The following is an 18,121-nucleotide window of genomic DNA, read 5'->3' on the forward strand; positions in this document are numbered from 1 at the left end:
ATTCTGTTTATTTCATCTATCCATCCTTTAAAAAGTCTATTTCTGTATATATTTTATGATATTGATAAGTATCATAGTACATATAGATAACTTAAGAATAAATATACGGCCAGGCGTGGTGGCTCACGCCAGTAATCCCAGCACTTTGGGAGGCCGAGGCAGGCGGATCACGAGGTCAAGAGATCAAGACCATCCTGGCCAACATGGTGAAACCCCGTCTCTACTAAAAATACAAAAATTAGCTGGATGTGGTGGCATGACCTGTAGTCCCAGCTACTCGGGAGGCTGAGGCAGGAGAATCACTTGAACTCAGGAGGCGGAGGTTGCAGTGAGCTGAGATCACACCACTGCACTCCAGCTTGGCGACAGAGCAACACTCTGTCTCAAAAGAAAAAAAAAAAAAAAAAAAAATATATATATATATATATATATATACATACATTCAGATTGTGAGCCTCCCACCTGTTTATTGATTCTTGCATGATCAAGAAAGCTTGGATACCATTGATTTAGGGCATCAGATTTTTATATTTCCTATACGCTAAGACTGTTGCTTTTCTCAAAAGCAAGAACAATCTATGTTTCTGCCTTCAGAGTTCACAGTTGCTGTTATTTTAAAAAGAGGAAGAACCAGTATTGCCCAACCTTCTTCTGGCCTTTTTCATATGGACTTTTTACTTGACATCTTTGTAGATATGCTCTTGTGTTTTTTAATTACAAATTTTTAAAAATTATTATTTATTTATGAGATGGAGTCTTGCTCTGTTGTCCAGGATGGAGTGCAGTGGCACGATCTTGGCTCACTGCAACCTCTGCCTCTGAGGTTCAAACGATTCTCCTGCCTCAGCCTCCCGAGTAGCTGGGATTACAGGCGTCTGCCACCACCCCTGGTTGATTTTTGTATTTTTAATAGAGACGGGGTTTCACCGTGTTGGCCAGGCTGGTGGCGAACTTCTGACCTCAGGTGATCCGCCAGCCTCAGCCTCCCAAAGTGCTGGGATTACAGGCGTGAGCTAGTGAGCCATTGCACTTGGTTGTATTTTTTAATATGATCAAAGATGTACAGATATAGGGAAAGAGAAGGAGAGAGAACATTGATTCTTTTACAGCAGTGGTCTTCAACTCCAGCTATACTTTACAATTATAGGGGCCTGTGTCCTACTCTCCGTCTATTGAATAAACAAAACAAAAACAAGTAAAGCAAAAAAACTCTGAGTGTAGGGCCAAGGAATCTAAGTTTTAAAAGGCTTCACTGGTGATTCTATAGAGCAGTGGGTTCCCAAACTTTGCTGCATATAAGAATCACCCAGGGGAGCCTTAAAAACACTGAGACCAAGTTCACACTACAGACCAATTGAATAGGTTGTGGGTGGGTGGGAGGTAAGTATCCCTAGTTTTTGAAGATCCCTGGGTGATTTCAACACGCAGCAAGTTTGGGACCCACTGCTGTAGAGATCAGATTTTAAAAAGTCTGCCCTTATCCTTCTTGATTGAAAAGCTCAGGGCAGAGAGGATTTTAGAGTTTGAAGGAATTTGGAACGTAGCTCTTTTTATATGGCTTTGAAATCCACAAAGGAAGTGAAATCATTCTTTTATGCTGAAAGGTACAAGCGTAAATATATTTGATCTCTGAAAACCGAATATATTCTGAAGAATGTATCCTACCTCTTGGAAATATAACCTGAAATAAGACATATTTAATTTTAGTCACACTGGTATGTTTTTACAACCTATAAATATCAATTGAGTTTTTGATAATCTGATGTTTTTGGACAATCACCCAACCAAGATGAGCTGTATGTCTAACACATAAGCCCTACACATGGCAGGTTCTCAATAGCTGCTTATCAAATGAATACAAGGCTCACAGGGTTAGAGGCTTAGAAAGAAGAATGTGAAATGTATGTATTCCAGCTTAGTGTTCATTTGTAACCTAGGTACAACACAACAGTTTTCTGTTCTCCCAATATGAATTGTAAGATCAACTTATAGTATTTCCACATTACAAGTTATATTTCAGGAGGAAAGTCTTCATTTATAAAAACTTTCAAGTTAAAGATGAATTTTCAAATGTTACTAGGAGAAACTATCTGTGTATCTAGCAGATATTTATAAAAAAATCCTTCAAGAGTTTAATGTAGTGCTGTCCAATAGAACTTTCCATGATGATGGAAATGTTCTATATGCACATTGTCCACATGGTAACCAGTAGTTACATGCGGTTATTAAATCTTGTCCTTCTAACAGGTTGATGAAAGAAAATGAAGTGAAACAAAACCTTTGTCATATGTGTGACATATGTGTGACTGAATAACTAAATTTTTTAGTTTTTAGACGGAGTCTTGCTCTGTTGCCCAGGCTGGAGTTCAGTGGAGCGATCTCGGCTCACTACAACCTCCGCCTCCTGGGTTCAAGTGATTCTCCCACCTCAGCCTCCTGAGTAGCTGGGATTACAAGCACTCGCTGTCATGCCTGGCTAATTTTTGTATTTTTGCAGAGACGGGGTTTCACTAAGTTGACCAGGCTGGTCTTGAACTCCTGACCTCAGGTGATCCGCTCACTTTGGCCTCCCGAAGTGCTGGGATTACAGGCGTGAGCCACCACGCCTGGCCAGAACTAATTTTTTTTTTTTCTTGAGACGGAGTCTTGCTCTGTCGCCAGGCTGGAGTGCAGTGTCGTGATCTCGGCTCACCGCAACCTCCGCCTCCCAGGTTCAAGTGATTCTCTTGCCTCAGCTTCCTGAGTAGCTGGGACTACAGGCGCGTGCCACTACGCCTGGCTAATTTTTGTATTTTTAGTAGAGATGGGATTTCACCATGTTGGCCAGGATGGTCTCGATCTCTTGACCTCGTGATCCGCCCACCTCAGCCTCCCAAAGTACTGGGATTACAGGTGTGAGCCACCGTGCCCAGCCAAAACTAAATTTTTAATTAAATTAGTTAAATTAAAAATATAACAGCCACGTGGGGCTAGTGGCTACCATACTGGACAACACAAGGTTGGGCTGAAGAAGGTACAAAACAGCTTTTTTTTGATGTTCTGGATCTAGAAATTATTCTCTTGCTATTGTTTCTAACACACTACTATCTTGCCAATCAAGCAATGTAAACACATACTCTTGATGGCTTCATCATATCTAATTGTTGGCAAAAAATTAAAAATTATGAAAGCATTTTTTTTTTTTTTTTTTTGAGAAGGAATCTCACTCTGTTGCCCAGGCTGGAGTGCAGTGGCACGATCTCAACTCACTGCAGCCTCTGCCTCCCGGGTTTGAGCAATTCTCCTGACTCAGCCTCCTGAGCAGCTGGGATTATAGGCACCTGCTACCATGCCCGGCTAATTTTTGTATTTTTAGTAGAGATAGGGTTTCACCACGTTGGCCAGGCTAGTCTAGAACTCTTAACCTCAGGCGATCCACCTGCCTCAAAAGTGCTGGGATTACAGGCGTGAGCCACTGTGTCTGCCACTTTTTTTTTTTTTTTTTTTTTTTGAGACAGAGTCTCGCTGTTGCCCAGGCTGGAGTGCAGTGGCACGATCTCGGCTCACTGCAGGCTCCATCCCCTGGGGTTCACGCCATTCTCTTGCCTCAGCCTCCTGAGTAGCTGGGACTACAGGCGTCCGCCACCTCGCCCGGCTAATTTTTTTTTTTTTTTTATTTTTAGTAGAGACGGGGTTTCACCATGTTAGCCAGGATGGTCTCGATCTCCTGACCTCGTGATCCGCCCGCCTCAGCCTCCCAAAGTTCTGGGATTACAGGCGTGAGCCACTGCGCCCGGCCCACTTTTTTTTTTTGAGACAGGGTTTCACTCTGTTGCGCAGGCTGGAGTGCAGAGGTGCGATCACAGCTACTGCAACCTCAATCTCCTGGGCTCTAGTGATCCTCTCACCTCAGCCTCCTGAGTAGCTGAGACTACAGGCATGTGCCACAATGCCGGGTAATTTTTAAATTTTTTGTAGAAATGGGGTCTCCCTATGTTGCCCAGGCAGGTCTCTAACCCCTGGGCTCAAGTGATCCTTCCACCTAGGCCTCCCAAAGTGATGGGATTACAGGCATAAGTCACTGCACCTCGTCCTGAAAGTTCTTATTAGAGGGCTATATTATTCTAAAATACCACTGCTGATAAAAGAAAATATATATGCGTGGCTGGGCGTGGTGGCTCACACCTGTAATCCCAGCACTTTGGAGGCCAAGGCAGGTGGATCACTTGAGGCCAGGAGTTCGAGACCAACTTGGCCAACACAGTGAAACCCTGGCTCTACTAAAAATATAAACAATTAGCTGGGAATGGTGGTGCGTGCATGTAATCCCAGCTACTCGGGAAGCTGAGGCATGAGAATCGCTTGAACCTGGGAAGCAGAGGTTGCAATGAGCTGAGATAGTGCCACTGCTCTCCAGCTTGGGGAACAGAGGGAGACTCTGTCCTCCCCACCCCCACCCCCCAAAAAGGAAAATACATATAGGCAAAAAAATTTAAAATTGCTCAGATCATTTGCTCAGCCAACATTTTGAAAGCAAATATACTTTGGAGATTTAAATGATAATGGAATTTGTGAAGGAAAAATCAATGAGATCCTGAATCTTGTATACAGAATGTATCATCGAATTTCTAATAATAGCTCAATCAACTTTTTTTCATATAAGCTGAAACAGAAAAGGACAAACTATAAAAATTATTTGTCATGAAATGTGTGAAATATAGAGGGTAAGATCACTCGACAAATACTTGAATATATTCTAATATGCCATTTAAAAAAAATTTCTTGTCAAATGCAAGTAACAGCAAATTGATTTAGCAAAGTTACATGTAAAAAATGCTCTTAATTTCTGTCTTAATTTGACAACTAAATATTCAAACCAAGGTCCCCATTTGATTTGCTTTGCAATGCTGCAAAATTGTATACTCTTCCTAAAAGGCATAAAGGAGAAGTAAAATAGTTACAAAACATGCTATCTTCAGGCTGGGCATGGTGGCTCATGCCTGTAATCCCAGCACTTTGGAGGCTGAGGCGGGCAGATCACTTGAGTTCACAAGTTCAAGACCAGCCTGGGCAACATGGCAAAACCCTGTCTCTACAAAAAATACAAAAATTAGCCAGGCTTTGTGGTACACACCTGTCGTCCCAACTACTTGGTAGGCTGAGGTGGGAGGATGGCTTGAACCCAGGAGGCGGAGGGAAGCTGCAGTGAGCCGAGATCATGCTACTGCACTCCAGCCTAGGCAATAGAACCAGACCTTGTGTCAAAAACAAAAAACAAACCCAGAACCAACCAAACAAGAAAACCCCATGATATCCTCGGAATTAAGAAAAGAAGAAGCCAGGTGTGGTGGCTCATGCCTGTAATCCCAGCACTTTGGGAGGCCGAACCTGGTAGATCACCTGAGGTTGGGAGTTCGAGACCAGCCTGACCAACATGCAGAAACCCTGTCTCCCCTAAAAATACAAAAAATTAGCCGGGCGTGGTGGTGCATGCCTGTAATCCCAGCTACTCGGGAGGCTGAGGCAGGAGAATCACTAGAACCCAGGAGGTGGAGGTTGCAGTGAGCCAGGATTGCACCATTGCACTCCAGCCTGGGCAACAAGAGTGAGACTCTGTCTCAAAAAAAAAAAAAAAAAAAAAAAAAAGAAGAGAAAAGAAGAAGAAAGAAAAGAAGAGGAACAACAAAAATAGCAGATATATAGGAAAGAACACTTCAATGGGTGAAGTGGTAATGTCTTTCCACAATTCATTAAAAGGAGATCTTCAACATAGAGGAGTAGCTGATGATCTTAAAGCACTCACTACTCATGAGATGGTCCTTCTGAATTTAACTGCAGTGTGCAATGAAGATTTTTATTTCTCTCTCTCTCTCTTTTTTTTTTTTTTTTTTGAGATAGAGTCTTGCTCTGTCGCCCAGGCTGGAGTGCAGCGGTACGATCTCGGCTCACTGTAACCTCCGCCTCCCAGGTTCAAGTGATTCTTCTGCCTCAGCCTCTCGAGTAGCTGGGACTACAAGCACATGCTATGACGCCTGGCTAATTTTTGTATTTTTACTAGAGAAGGAGTTTTGTCATATTGGCCAGGCTGGTCTTGAACTCCTGACCTCATGATCCGCCTGCCTTGGCCTCCCAAAGTGCTGGGATTACAGGTGTGAGCCACCGTACCCAGCCTATTCCTCTTCTTGTAGAAATTTCTGAATCAGAATTAGAACTATATATGCTATCATAATTGTAAAATCCACTTATTGTAAAAATGAAGTCACATTTCTACCTGTAAGTACTGACTTTTTCTTGGTTGGATAACTGAGAAAACATTCGAACTACAACTCTTGCTTGTCCAGCTCAGATCTCCTTCGGCATGACTGCCAGCATAAGCTATCTACAATGCAAACCTGATTCTGTCACTTCGAGCTTACAAATACTTCATGGCATCCCAGTGCCTAAAGGATAAAGGCTAAGCTCCTTAGGGAGGCACAGAGGACCCTCTGTGACCTGACTTCCACCTGTTCCTCCTCCTGCTGTTTTTTGCCTTTACCTTATGCATGAAAGCAACACCCAACAGCCACACTTCCTAGAAGGTGTCACTCTCTCTCTAGAAGATATCACTCTTTCTCTCAGGAAAGTGAGAAAGAAAAAAAGCAGTCAGGCCAGGTGTGGTGGCTCCCACCTGTAATACAAGCACTTTGGGAGATGAAGGTGGGTGGATCACCTGAGGTTGGGAGTTTGAGACCAGCCTGACCAACATGGAGAAACCCTGTCTCTACTAAAAATACAAAATTAGCTGGGCGTGGTGGTGCACACCTGTTATCCCGGCTACTCGGGAGGCTGAGGCAGGAGAGTCACTTGAAACTGGGAGGCGGATGTTACAGTGAGCTGAGATCGTGCCATTGCACTTCAGCCTGGGCAAAAAGAGCAAAACTCTGTCTCAAAAGAAAAAAAAAAAAAAAAAAAAAGAAAGCAAAAAAGCAGTCCTGGGCTGCGGTAAGCTCAACTGTCCTGGTTCTAACATCTAGGCCTGGGGTTGTCCTGTTGAACCGAAACCAGGCCACTCTATGAGCATGCTGGAGCAAGACAAAAATAAGACCACTTTACAGTGAGCTGAGATCGCCCCACTGCATGAAGTCTGGGAGACAGAGCGAGACCCTGTCTCTAAAAAGAAGAAGAAGAAGAAAAAAAACCATTCCACGTCATGTCTGAGCACAGACAAAAACAAGAATGCCATAAACTACAAAAAAACGAGAAACATTTTCCTCTCCTAGCTAATATGAGTGACTGCTGTGCCCTTACTAATCACAGCTTTGTCCCACCTTCTAGATAAAAATTCATCACAGAATTATCAAATCCAGAGCAAAATATTAATTCTTTAAACCCTTCCCAAAGTCACCTAATGGCAGTCTAAACTGCAGCAAGTTCCTCTCAACTCTGCACTGAGATGCCCCATGGTTCTTCATGGTGTGCTTTCTTCCTCACTGCAACGAACCAAGAAACCCAACTTGTTCAACTATAAGTGTGTTCCTTTGGCCAAAAGGCACTGACACAAGGAAGCTTTTCCTATCTGTCCCAGGCTGGCTGGGGACTGCCACCTTCTCTGTTCCAAAGATGTCCTGTACCTTATAGCACTGCATTATGCAGGCTATATTATATTGAAATTCTGTCCATCCATGTCTGTCTCCCTCTGGAGACCTCGGGCCCCACAGGAACCATGTTTTATTTTTTTCCTCTTATTCATTTTTAAGTCCTCAGCTGACAAAGAACCTAGGTCATAGTAAAGTATCAAAAAAAAAAAAAAATGTTTAAAGAATGAATGAGTAGATGCTGCACATTTCTTGGGTCCAAGATTTAAAGGTGGAGGAGCTTCATGTAACACATCATTTTACGACATTGTCAACTATAACGTCATGTGCTTTAAGAATGCAGTCTGGTTGTACACGGTGACTCATGCCTGTAATCCCAGCATTTTGGGAGTCTAAGGCAGGAAGACTCCTTAAGCCCAGCAGTTTGAGACCAGCTTGATCATCATACGGACACTCCGTCTCTACAAAAAATAATTAGCTAGGCATGGTGGTGTGCACCTGTAGTTCCAGCTACTCAAGAGGCTGAGGTGGGAAGACTGCTTGAACCTGTAGGGTTGAGGCTGCACTGAGCTGTGATGGTGCCACTGCACTCCAGCCTGGGCACTGAGCTAGACTCAAAAAAAAAAGAATGCAATCTGGGCTTCTCCTCCTAACTCTCTTGCCTCTGAATATTCCTTTTTCTGAAGCATGTGGAGAAACAACCTAAGTTTGGACAGATTAAGACACATATCAATGTAGAGAAAGCTTTTATTTATTTATTTATTTATTATTTTTTTTTAAGACAGGGTCTTGCTCTGTTGCCCAAGCTGGAGTGCAGTAGCACAAACACAGCTTACTACACCCTTGACTTCCCAGGCTCACTCAATCCTCCTGCCGCAGCCAGCTGAGTAGCTGGGACTACAGGTGTGTAACCTCATGCTTGGCTAATTTTTAAATTTTTCATAGAGATGAGGTCTCCTCATGTTGCCCAGGCTGGTCTCAATTCCTGGGCTCAAGCAATCCTTCCATCTTGGCCTCCCCAAGTGTTGGGATTACAGATGCGAGCCACCACCCCTGGCCAAGGGAAAGCTTTTTAAAAAATTTAAACAAACTCAAAAGTTTTATAAGTTCTGGAAGATCATGATAAAAATGAAATATTGGAGAAAGCAAGCTGTTACCCATCAATGTTGAGAAAATGACAAAACATATCAAGTTTTACATGGCAACATCTGTTTATAATGTGTTAAATTTTTTTTACCTGTTCCTTAAGGGGAAAGAGTGGGTAACTCAAATAACATCATGTAGGACTCTAAACTTTCAAAATAACTTAACTTTTTTTTTTTGAGACATGGTCTTGCTCTGTTGCCCAGGTTGGAGTGCAATGGCTGATCATAGTTCACTGCAACCTTGACCTGCTGGACACAAGCAGCCCCCTTGCTTCAGCCTCCTGAGGAGCTGGAACTGCACTTGTGTGCCACCACACCCAACTAAAACTTTCTTTTTATTTGTATTAAATTTTTTTTTTTTTTTTTTTTTTGCTGGGAAGACTCAGACCCAAGTAACCTTGGATATGAGCTCTCCACCTGGTTAAAACTTTATTATAGTGCTGATTGCTTCTGTTTCTAAGTTTTTGCCAATCTTTGGCAAAGATCAAGACAGGTCATAATTCTTAAAGTTCAGCTGCTTGTAGAGACATTTATAGCAAAATAAAAAACTTAAAAAGAAATGTTAAAGAGTACATTTTTTCTTCTTTTTAGAGATGGGGTCTCGCTATGTTTTCCAGGCTGGTCTTGAACTCCAGGGCTCAAGAAAACTGCCTGCCTTAGCCTCCCAAAGTGCTGGGATTACAGACATAAATCACCATGCCCAGCCAAGACTAAGTTGTTAATTTTACTGCCTGGTTATACTGTATATAAATATTTAAAATATCAATCTTGGGCTAGGCACAGTGGTTCATGCCTGTAATCCCAGCACTTTGGGAGGCCAAGGTGGGAGGATCGCTTGAGGCCAGGAGTTCGAGACAGCCTGGCCAATACGATGAAATCCCGTCTCTACTAAAAATACAAAAAATTAGCTGGGAGTGGTGGCATGCACCTGTAATCCCAGCAACTCAGGAGGCTGAGGCAGGAGAATTGCTTGAACCAGGGAGATAGAGGTTGCAGTGAGCCGAGATTGTGCCACTACACTCCAGCCTGGGTGAGAGAGCAAAACTCCGTCTAAAAAAAAAAAAACAAAAAATAAGATAAAATATCAATCATGATAATTTAATAGGAAAAGTTTTAAATATTTTATGTTCTTAAACTAATAAAGTGACTTTGAAGCCAACAAGAATGCTGAAAACAAATTGTGTATATTTTAATCTTTCCTAATGTTTTTATGTTCTTTTATTCTACTCAAAAGGCAAACATTTTATTTCCATGGTTTGAGAATTTAGTATATTGAATTATGATAGATTTTTATTTCTGATTTGCCTTTGTGCTCGATTAAGTGATTGAAATCTGGTTTTAAAAAGATACAAATTTTTTTCTAAAGACCTACTCTAGAAGAGCAAACAGATGTATATCATATTATAATATTATATCATAATAAATGTGCTGTTCTCTTTCTGACACTCATTTAAAATATAGATACAGGTCCAATATCCCTTGTTTGAAATGCTTGGAACCAGAAGTGTTTTGGATTCTGGATTTTAGAATATTTGTATCACATACCTTCCCAGTTAAGCATCCTAAATCTTGTTTTTCTTTTCGAGATGGAGTCTCGCTCTGTCGCCCAGGCTGGAGTGCAGTGGCACGATCTCAGCTCGCTGCAACCTCCGCCTCCTGGGTTCAAGGAATTCTCCTGTCTCAGCCTCCCGAGTAGCTGAGACTACAGGTGTGTGCCACCACGCCCAGCTAATTTTTGTATTTTTAGCAGAGATGGGGTTTTGTCATGTTGGCCGGGCTGATCTCGAACTCCTGACCTCAGGCGATCCGCCTGCCTCAGCCTCCCAAAGTGCTGGGATTACAGGAGTGAGCCATCAGGCTGGCCAAGCATCCTAAATCTTAAAATCCAAAAATCTGAACTGTGAAATGCTCCAATGAGCATTTCCTTTGAGCATCATGTGGGTTCTCAAAAACTTTTGGATTTCAGAGTATTTTGGATTTAGAATTTTCAGATTTGGGATGCATAACTGTATAAACACACTAGTTGGTTTTCTAACAACTAATGGTCAGAATAAGAATCCTTTCACGAATTGCACATTTTATTTTGTACTAATCAAGTGGAAAAAACAAACAAGACTCATTTGATCATCACTACACTAAAAGGTTTTAAAATGACTTAAAAATATTTTTTATAGTTTAGAAAACTATACTTTCTATAAAAAATGAAAGAACTGAAATTCTTCAGACAATACTTTGTTCATATTTATGTATTTAAAAAATTCTTTTAAATATTTTAAATGTTTTGTAGAGAAAGGGTCTCACTATGTTGACTAGGCTAGTCTCCTGACCTCAAATGATCCTCCCACCTAGACCTCCCCAAAGTACTGGGATTACAAGTGTGAGCCACTGCACCCAGCCAGACAATACTTTGGATATTTATTTCATTTGCCTATTCTACTTTGTCTAGACCATGCACAATAGGAATATCTATTTTTAAAAACTGATATCTTAATTCTGAAGAAAAAAAGTTTCTGATATTATTTTTAAAATGTGTCAAAGTCCATACCTGATTTCTTAATGATGAAAGAATGTATTCCTTTTCATAATGGGAAATTCTCTTGTGTTTTTGTGGTGTGTCACTAACTAACCAGATCCACAAAAGAAACCAAAATATTCCAATAGTACCTTAAAATAGAAAAATAATAGATAAAATTAGAATGTACCAAATAACAAACAAAACAAAACAAAAACACAAAATTAGAATGCACCAACAACAATTTTTACGTGTCTTGAAAAAATTATGTAACTATAAATTCAATGTAAAACTGACTTCAGTTTGGATTCAATTTCAAGTTTCTCTCAATTCTTTAATGGGATAATTGCTATAACTGTATTGTTGCTTATACATTTTGAAGAAAACAACTTTTTTTTTTTTGAGATAGAGTCTCGCTCTATTGCACAGGCTAGAGTGCAGTGACGTGATCTCAGCTCACTGCAACCTCCGCCTGCCGGGTTCAAGCAACTCTACTGTCTCAGCCTCCTGAGTAGCTGGGACTACAGGCACGTGCCACCATGCCTGGCTAATTTTTGTATTTTGAGTAGAGACAGGGTTCCACCATGTTGGCCAGGCTGGTCTTGAACTCCTGACCTCGTGATCCACCCGCCTCGGTCTCCCAAAGTGCTGGGATTACAGGTGTGAGCCACTGCACCCAGCCAGAAGAAAACACCTTTTAACCACATGACTTTGCCTATCAGGGTCTACCAGACAAATCTTTTTGAAGATACATTTCCACAATCTACATATTTCCAAAGGTGTCTGTTTTTGTTAGTTGATTTCTAAATTTTGATTGCAGATATATTTCTTGCATGACATGTCTATGTGAAAATCTAATTTATTAAAAATGTGTATCATGCTGCCAAGGAAATTGAGCAATAAAATGCCTTGGGACTAAGTAAAAAGAAAAAAAAACATTAAAACTACCAAGTGAGAACATCCTACTTTGCTTGAGAAGAAATTCAAAATACCTAAGACAGTGATTTTTTGATAGCAAATGTACTATTTAAGTGCAGGATCAACAGTCATTTCTACTGAGAAATATTCCAAAACTAACATCAGCTCATAACTCAAATAGGTCAAGTAAATCATACCAACTTGTAAAACAGGTTATCAGGAAGTGTTTTAGAACTGTGGTTCAGTGATTTGGAAGATATATTTTTAAAACATTATTAGGCTACTATTATTACATTTTGAATTTGTTACATTATAATTTAGTTAAAATTTTAAACTTACCAAAAAAGTAGAAGACATAAGTCCAATTCATATAGTAGCAAATTATTCCAGAAAGAGGAAGAGAAATTACTGTTCCAAGCTGTGCTCCTAGAACAACACATAAGACTATTTTATAAACTTTGGAGAGAGAGAAACAAGGATAGGACAGACAAGTCTACTGCTTACAGAGGATGGGTAACAGGCTGGGCACAGTGGCTCATGCCTGTAATCCCTGCACTTTGGGAGGCTGATGCGGGTGGATCACCTGAGCCTAGGAGTTTGAGACCAGCCTGGGCAATATGGCAAACTCCTATCTGTACTAAAAATACAAAAATTATCTGGGCATGGTGGTGGTGCACGCCTGTAGTACTAGCTACTTAGCTACTTGGGAGGCTGAGGTGGGAGGATTGCTTCAGCTGTTGAGGCTGCAGTGAGGGGCGATTGTGCCACTGCACTCCAGCCTGGAGTGAGACCCTGTCTCAAAAAAAAAAAGGCTAAAATTTGGTCCCATAGAAACAAGATTAGAAAAAAGATATAGAAGTAGTGTAACAGGACAAGCAAAGGAATGGAAGTAGTAAAGCGGAGAGTAGGCTTGGGAACTTCATTTGGGTAAAGGAAAGGAAAAGAAGATAAAGCTGGAAAAATAGGTTGGACAGTTGAACAGTTACTGAGTACCTACCTACTCCATGCTAGGCACTATCTGCCAGAGATATAAGGCTAGCTGCAACAAGGTAGTGAAGACTGTAAATAATCTTGCCCCTAGTTCAAGGAGTTTGGGATTTATTCAATAGGTAAAGGGGAACCTTAGATAGTACCTGTTCTTGAACCTATCATCAGATTTCTCATGTCAATCTCCACATAGCTGCAAGAATAATCTTCTTAAAATGTAATTGAATCATGCCTCTTAAAAAACAATCTACATTTTTTCCTGTAGCCTGTAAGACCTGATATAACCCGGCTCTTATCTCTTTCTCTAACCTCATCTTATGCCATCATCCTCCTTACTCACTGAGTTCTAGCCATCCAAAGTAGTTTTCCACTTCTTTGAACCCTTATGTTATTTCTTGCCTGAGTGCCCTTGTACATGCTGTTCTGATTGGCTGAAATGCTCTTCTCCCTGAATGAATGGTTTGTTTTTATCCTTCAGATTTTAGCTTAAAAGTACCACAGAGAGGTCTTTTCTCAACTACTGTATTTAAAAACCAGTCTGGTGGAAAAATTTTAATTCAGTCAATGAAAGAAAGGCTAGAATTTCTTATGCAATCTGGTAAAATTATAATTCACTTATATAAAACTCATGTTATCTCACCTGTAGATCAAAATGATGGCAAATAAAGATGCAATAGAAAAAAGATGCATGAAGAGAGGGGTTGAGAATCACGATACATTCATTAGTTAATCAAAACAGAAATCACAATTTAAGGACAAAAACATTCAATTCTCTAGCTACTGGCCTTTCTTTTTCTTTTTTTTAAAATAGCATCTCTAAACAAACAAAAATAAAATTTAAAAACCCCAAAAAAGTAATCAGAAAAAGAAAAAAAAAATAGCATCTCTATACCAATATCTGAAAACACAACATACGCAACATACTTTGAAATAGATGATGGCAGATGGGGAAAATGACATTAGTCAATTAAGGTGCATTACTATAAGTTGTTGAGCCAAAGAGAAAAATTGGTAATAAAGTTATACTACCGAAACTTAACGTTCTCCCCAAAGGGGCATCCAATCCAACATTGCATCATTCTGGTATGCAGGCCCTTTTTCCCCAAGGTTGATATATACATAACATATTACAGCAAAATTTGATAATTATTATCTCACCTGCATATGAAATGCTAAGAAGCTTGCTTCTTTCAAGAGGGGGGGCCCAAGAAGACCACATGGCATGCATGGCTGGAAATGTAACACCCTGAGAGAAGGGAACATGATATTTCTGATGAAATGTAAGGTAGTTTTGTTAATGCTTTAAAGTAAGTTAAGTATTTTGCTACAAAAGCATTTTCTGGATAAGAATCAAACCAGAATCAGGTTCCATGAAATGAGATATTTTTACAGTGTTAAGTGAAAATACCTTATAATGAAGTACTTTCAGAATTTGAGGCTGGGTGTGGTGGCTCATGCCTATAATCCCAGCACTTTGGGAGGCCAAGGCAGGAGGATTGCTTGAGCCCAGGAGTTCGAGATCAGCCTGGGTAACATAGTGAGACACCATTTCTTAAAAAAAAAAAGTAAAACTCCCCAAAGATTCATGGATTTTGGAACTGGTTTTAAGACAACAAGATAAGGGTTACAATAAATCTAAAATAATTGTACTGAGTGAGGACATAAAGGGATCATGCTCAAGGTTAATTTTACTCATTCACTTTATTAATCACCTGAATGAAAGGGAGTATTACTAACTTATAACTTTAAAAAATACTGAGCTAATACTTTGGGATACTGAAAAAAAATTCAAGCTGACAATCAACCAGAAAAACAGTCCTATTAAAAAAAGGATGAATTTAATTAGCATGTTTACAGACTTTCTTCTTTTTTTTCCTGTGATAACAAGCCTAGTAGATGCCAATTACTGACATGGAGAGGTAATAGGATGTGGAAACAGGGAGTTTCATAGAGACTGGGTAAATGAGGAGATACCACAGGAGAGTGGGAGAGAACAGCTCTCCTTGGACACTCTCTGTGTCACTTCAGAAAGATTAGTTAACCTCCCTGAACTTCAAGGCAGTTGCATAATTGTTGTAAAGATAAATGGTAGCTAGTGCTATTATTAGTGGAGAGAAGAATAAATGTTTTAATACTTTGTACTTTCCACTGACTCTTTCAAAAACAAAAACAAAAGGAATTAAAAAAAAAGTAATACCAATGGAAGGCAAAGATGATTTAGGTACATTGCAAATCAATAAGAATCTATATCATGGAGCATCCACAGGATGAGTCATTATAGAAGAAAACTTAAGATGTTTGGAAATGCCCACAGAGATTATGTTGTAGAAAACTTTATTATAAAATCTAGGGACAATGTAGGTATATTTATGGTGAATCAGATGGTAGGAATGCAAAATAGTAATCTAAGTGTCCCTTATGAATGAGGAAATGCACCTGTGATACATATTGAAGGGATGAAGAAGGACGAGAGAACCTGAGAATAAACACAACTTAAATTCTATTTAGTTGTCGGCTGGACACGGTGGCGCATGCCTGTAATCCCAGCACTTTGGGAGGCGGAGGCGGGCAGATCACTTGATGCCAGAAGTTTGAGACCAGCCTGGCCAACATGGTGAAACCCCGTCTCTACTAAAAATACAAAAATTAGCCAGGCGTGGTGGCGCATGCCTGTAATCCCATCTACTTGGGAGGCTGAGGAAGGAGAATTGCTTGAACTCGGGAGGCGGAGGTTGCAGTGAGCCGAGATTGTGCCACTGCACTCCAGCCTGGGCAACAGAGTGAGACTCCGTCTCAAAAACTAGAAAAAAAAAATAAATGAATAAATAAAATGTCACCTGAGATAACAGTAGTAATATGATCAATATGCTGTAATGTTAAATTAGTGGCATAAACTGGAAGTAAAATATGGGAATACATTCAGCAAGGAGATTCAATACTAGGATCAGAGAAAATATGCTAGATTTAAGTATATTTTACTTTGTCAAGAAGAATAAGAACCTGGTAATAGAGGAGTAATTTTAATTTTGTGATCAGGAAGGGTTTACTTAATGGACCTCTATTGATAAGAACAAAATAAAAACATTCAGATGAATGAAAAATCTTTAAATAGTACCTGGCAATTTCCAAAGTATTCTAGCAATCCTTATCACATATGAATTTTATATCTAATCTGTGACTGAAAACAGGGAAGGTATTTTAGTCCCAGTTTAAAAAATGATGGGACTGAGGTCTAGAGATTAGAGCTTACCTAAGGTTTCACTGTTAGATACAATAGAGCTATTATTCAAACTCTGGTCCAGTGTTCATTCCAACAGCATGATACACTGCTACTTAAAATAATCTTCATGCTCTACACCAAGCCCAGTGGCCATTATCTTGCTTGAATTAAATAAATGCAAGAGAGCAAAATACAACTTTCCCTGGATTTCAGAGGTAGAAGTTCAAAGTTATAAAGGAAAAGTGAAAATTATTAAGTATGGGGGTACACATGATGAAATACGAAAGAAAAGTGGGAAGGAAAAGAAAGACAAGAATCAAAATTTTAAAAAATGATAAAACTATTAAGAGGAGGGAAATAAAAGAGGCAAAAATCAATAATACTTCTAAAAAGAGCAGAATCATAGAACTAAATTGAGATAGTTATATAAAATCATAAAATATTTGTCTCTAAGTTACAAGACCAGAAAAAATAAAAGAATAAGTGATAAAAAAGAAATTCAACGCAACTCAACAGTCTATTGTGTAAAATGTGCTTCAGACTTGGGCATCAATGATAGAGCAGAGTTAAACTGTGGCAAGAGTACAAGAGGTAAGGATGGTCAATCTTAACCATTTTTTTTTCTTTTGAGATGGAGACTTGCTGTTGTCCAGGCTGGAGTGCAGTGGTGCGATCTTGGCTCTGCCTCCCGGGTTCCAGCAATTCTCCCACTTCATCCTCCCGAGAAGCTGTGATTGCAGGTGTGCACCGCCATGCCTGGCTAATTTTTGTATTTTTAGTAGAGACGGGGTTTCACCAGGTTGGCCAGGCTGGTCTCAAACTCCTGACCTCAAGTGATCCACCTACCTCGGCCTCCCAAAATGCTGGGATTACAGGCATGAGCCACCACGCCTGACCTATCTTAACCATTTATTAGTGGTTTATTTTCTTCTCTCCTAAAGTATGAGCTATGAAGTCTCTTTTGGAAAAATTCTTTCTCTGGTTTTTGAGTAAAGGTTCCAATTTCGGGGTGCTCCTACTAGAGACCTCATTTACCACAAACAAAATCTATTCAGGTAATTTTCTAGTTAGTCCTTTCTCTAAAAAATAAACCCCTGTTATCATCCAATGTTATTTTTTGGTTCATATTCATACCAAAGAATGACATCTTTAAGAAGAAGAGAAGGAGACACAGGGTAAGAAGTAAAACAAGAGACAAAAGAAAATTACCTCTCCTAGTCCTTCTAGTGCTCTGAGTACAATGAGTGGTCCAACTCCTAAATCTGCAGCAATGGGAGTGAACAGGGTGAGGACAGCAGTGCCAAGGATCCCAAATCCTAGCAGCAGTTTCCCCCCTATTTTGCTGGCAACATATCCTCCAGGAATCTGTGTGATGATGTAGCCATAAAAAAAGGAACCGAGAATCCATCCCTGAGTTTCTGCATCCCATTGGTACTTCTTACCCTACAAAAATCAGAAAAGAAAAAATACAATCCTTTAAGACCTTCACGGAGCAGCTCTTTTCTCTTACTGGCATGTAAGTACATATAAATGAGATTTTGAACCACTATTTTGGACTGAAGAACATGCAAACTTTCTAGTAGGTGGGTGAGTCATAACAATATAGACATACAGCATTTATAAGTGAATGAAAAAGAACTGACAGTCGTAAACTTCAAGAAGGTTTGCAATTTTATAAAACTAGACTGCAGGATGAGCTGCAGAAGCTTTATAATAACTATGACCAAGAAGGCTCACAAAAGAATCACAAAAAAGGCTTGGGTATCTCTGAGCCTACTATGGTTCG

The 18,121-nt window shown here is 40.0% G+C and overlaps 1 protein-coding gene across 5 annotated transcripts in view; it reads right to left on the minus strand.

The window, feature by feature from the left end:
- The window catches only part of SLC17A5 (solute carrier family 17 member 5), a 55,163-nt gene that overhangs the window by 25,386 nt on the left and 11,656 nt on the right, over window positions 1-18,121 (minus strand). For all 5 annotated transcript variants that reach the window (XR_010140244.1, XR_010140245.1, XM_024249026.3 and 2 more), the window contains 4 exons: window positions 17,545-17,778; window positions 14,274-14,361; window positions 12,468-12,554; window positions 11,244-11,362 (listed from right to left, as the gene is read on the minus strand). Coding sequence is in view for 3 of the 5 variants with exons in the window: in XM_024249026.3 (XP_024104794.2) it covers window positions 11,244-11,362; window positions 12,468-12,554; window positions 14,274-14,361; window positions 17,545-17,778 (528 nt within the window). In the remaining 2 variants the exon portion in view is untranslated. The remainder of the gene's footprint in view (window positions 1-11,243; window positions 11,363-12,467; window positions 12,555-14,273; window positions 14,362-17,544; window positions 17,779-18,121) is intronic.

Source organism: Pongo abelii, chromosome 5 (assembly GCF_028885655.2).
Source record: "Pongo abelii isolate AG06213 chromosome 5, NHGRI_mPonAbe1-v2.0_pri, whole genome shotgun sequence".
Taxonomy (NCBI): domain Eukaryota; kingdom Metazoa; phylum Chordata; class Mammalia; order Primates; family Hominidae; genus Pongo; species Pongo abelii.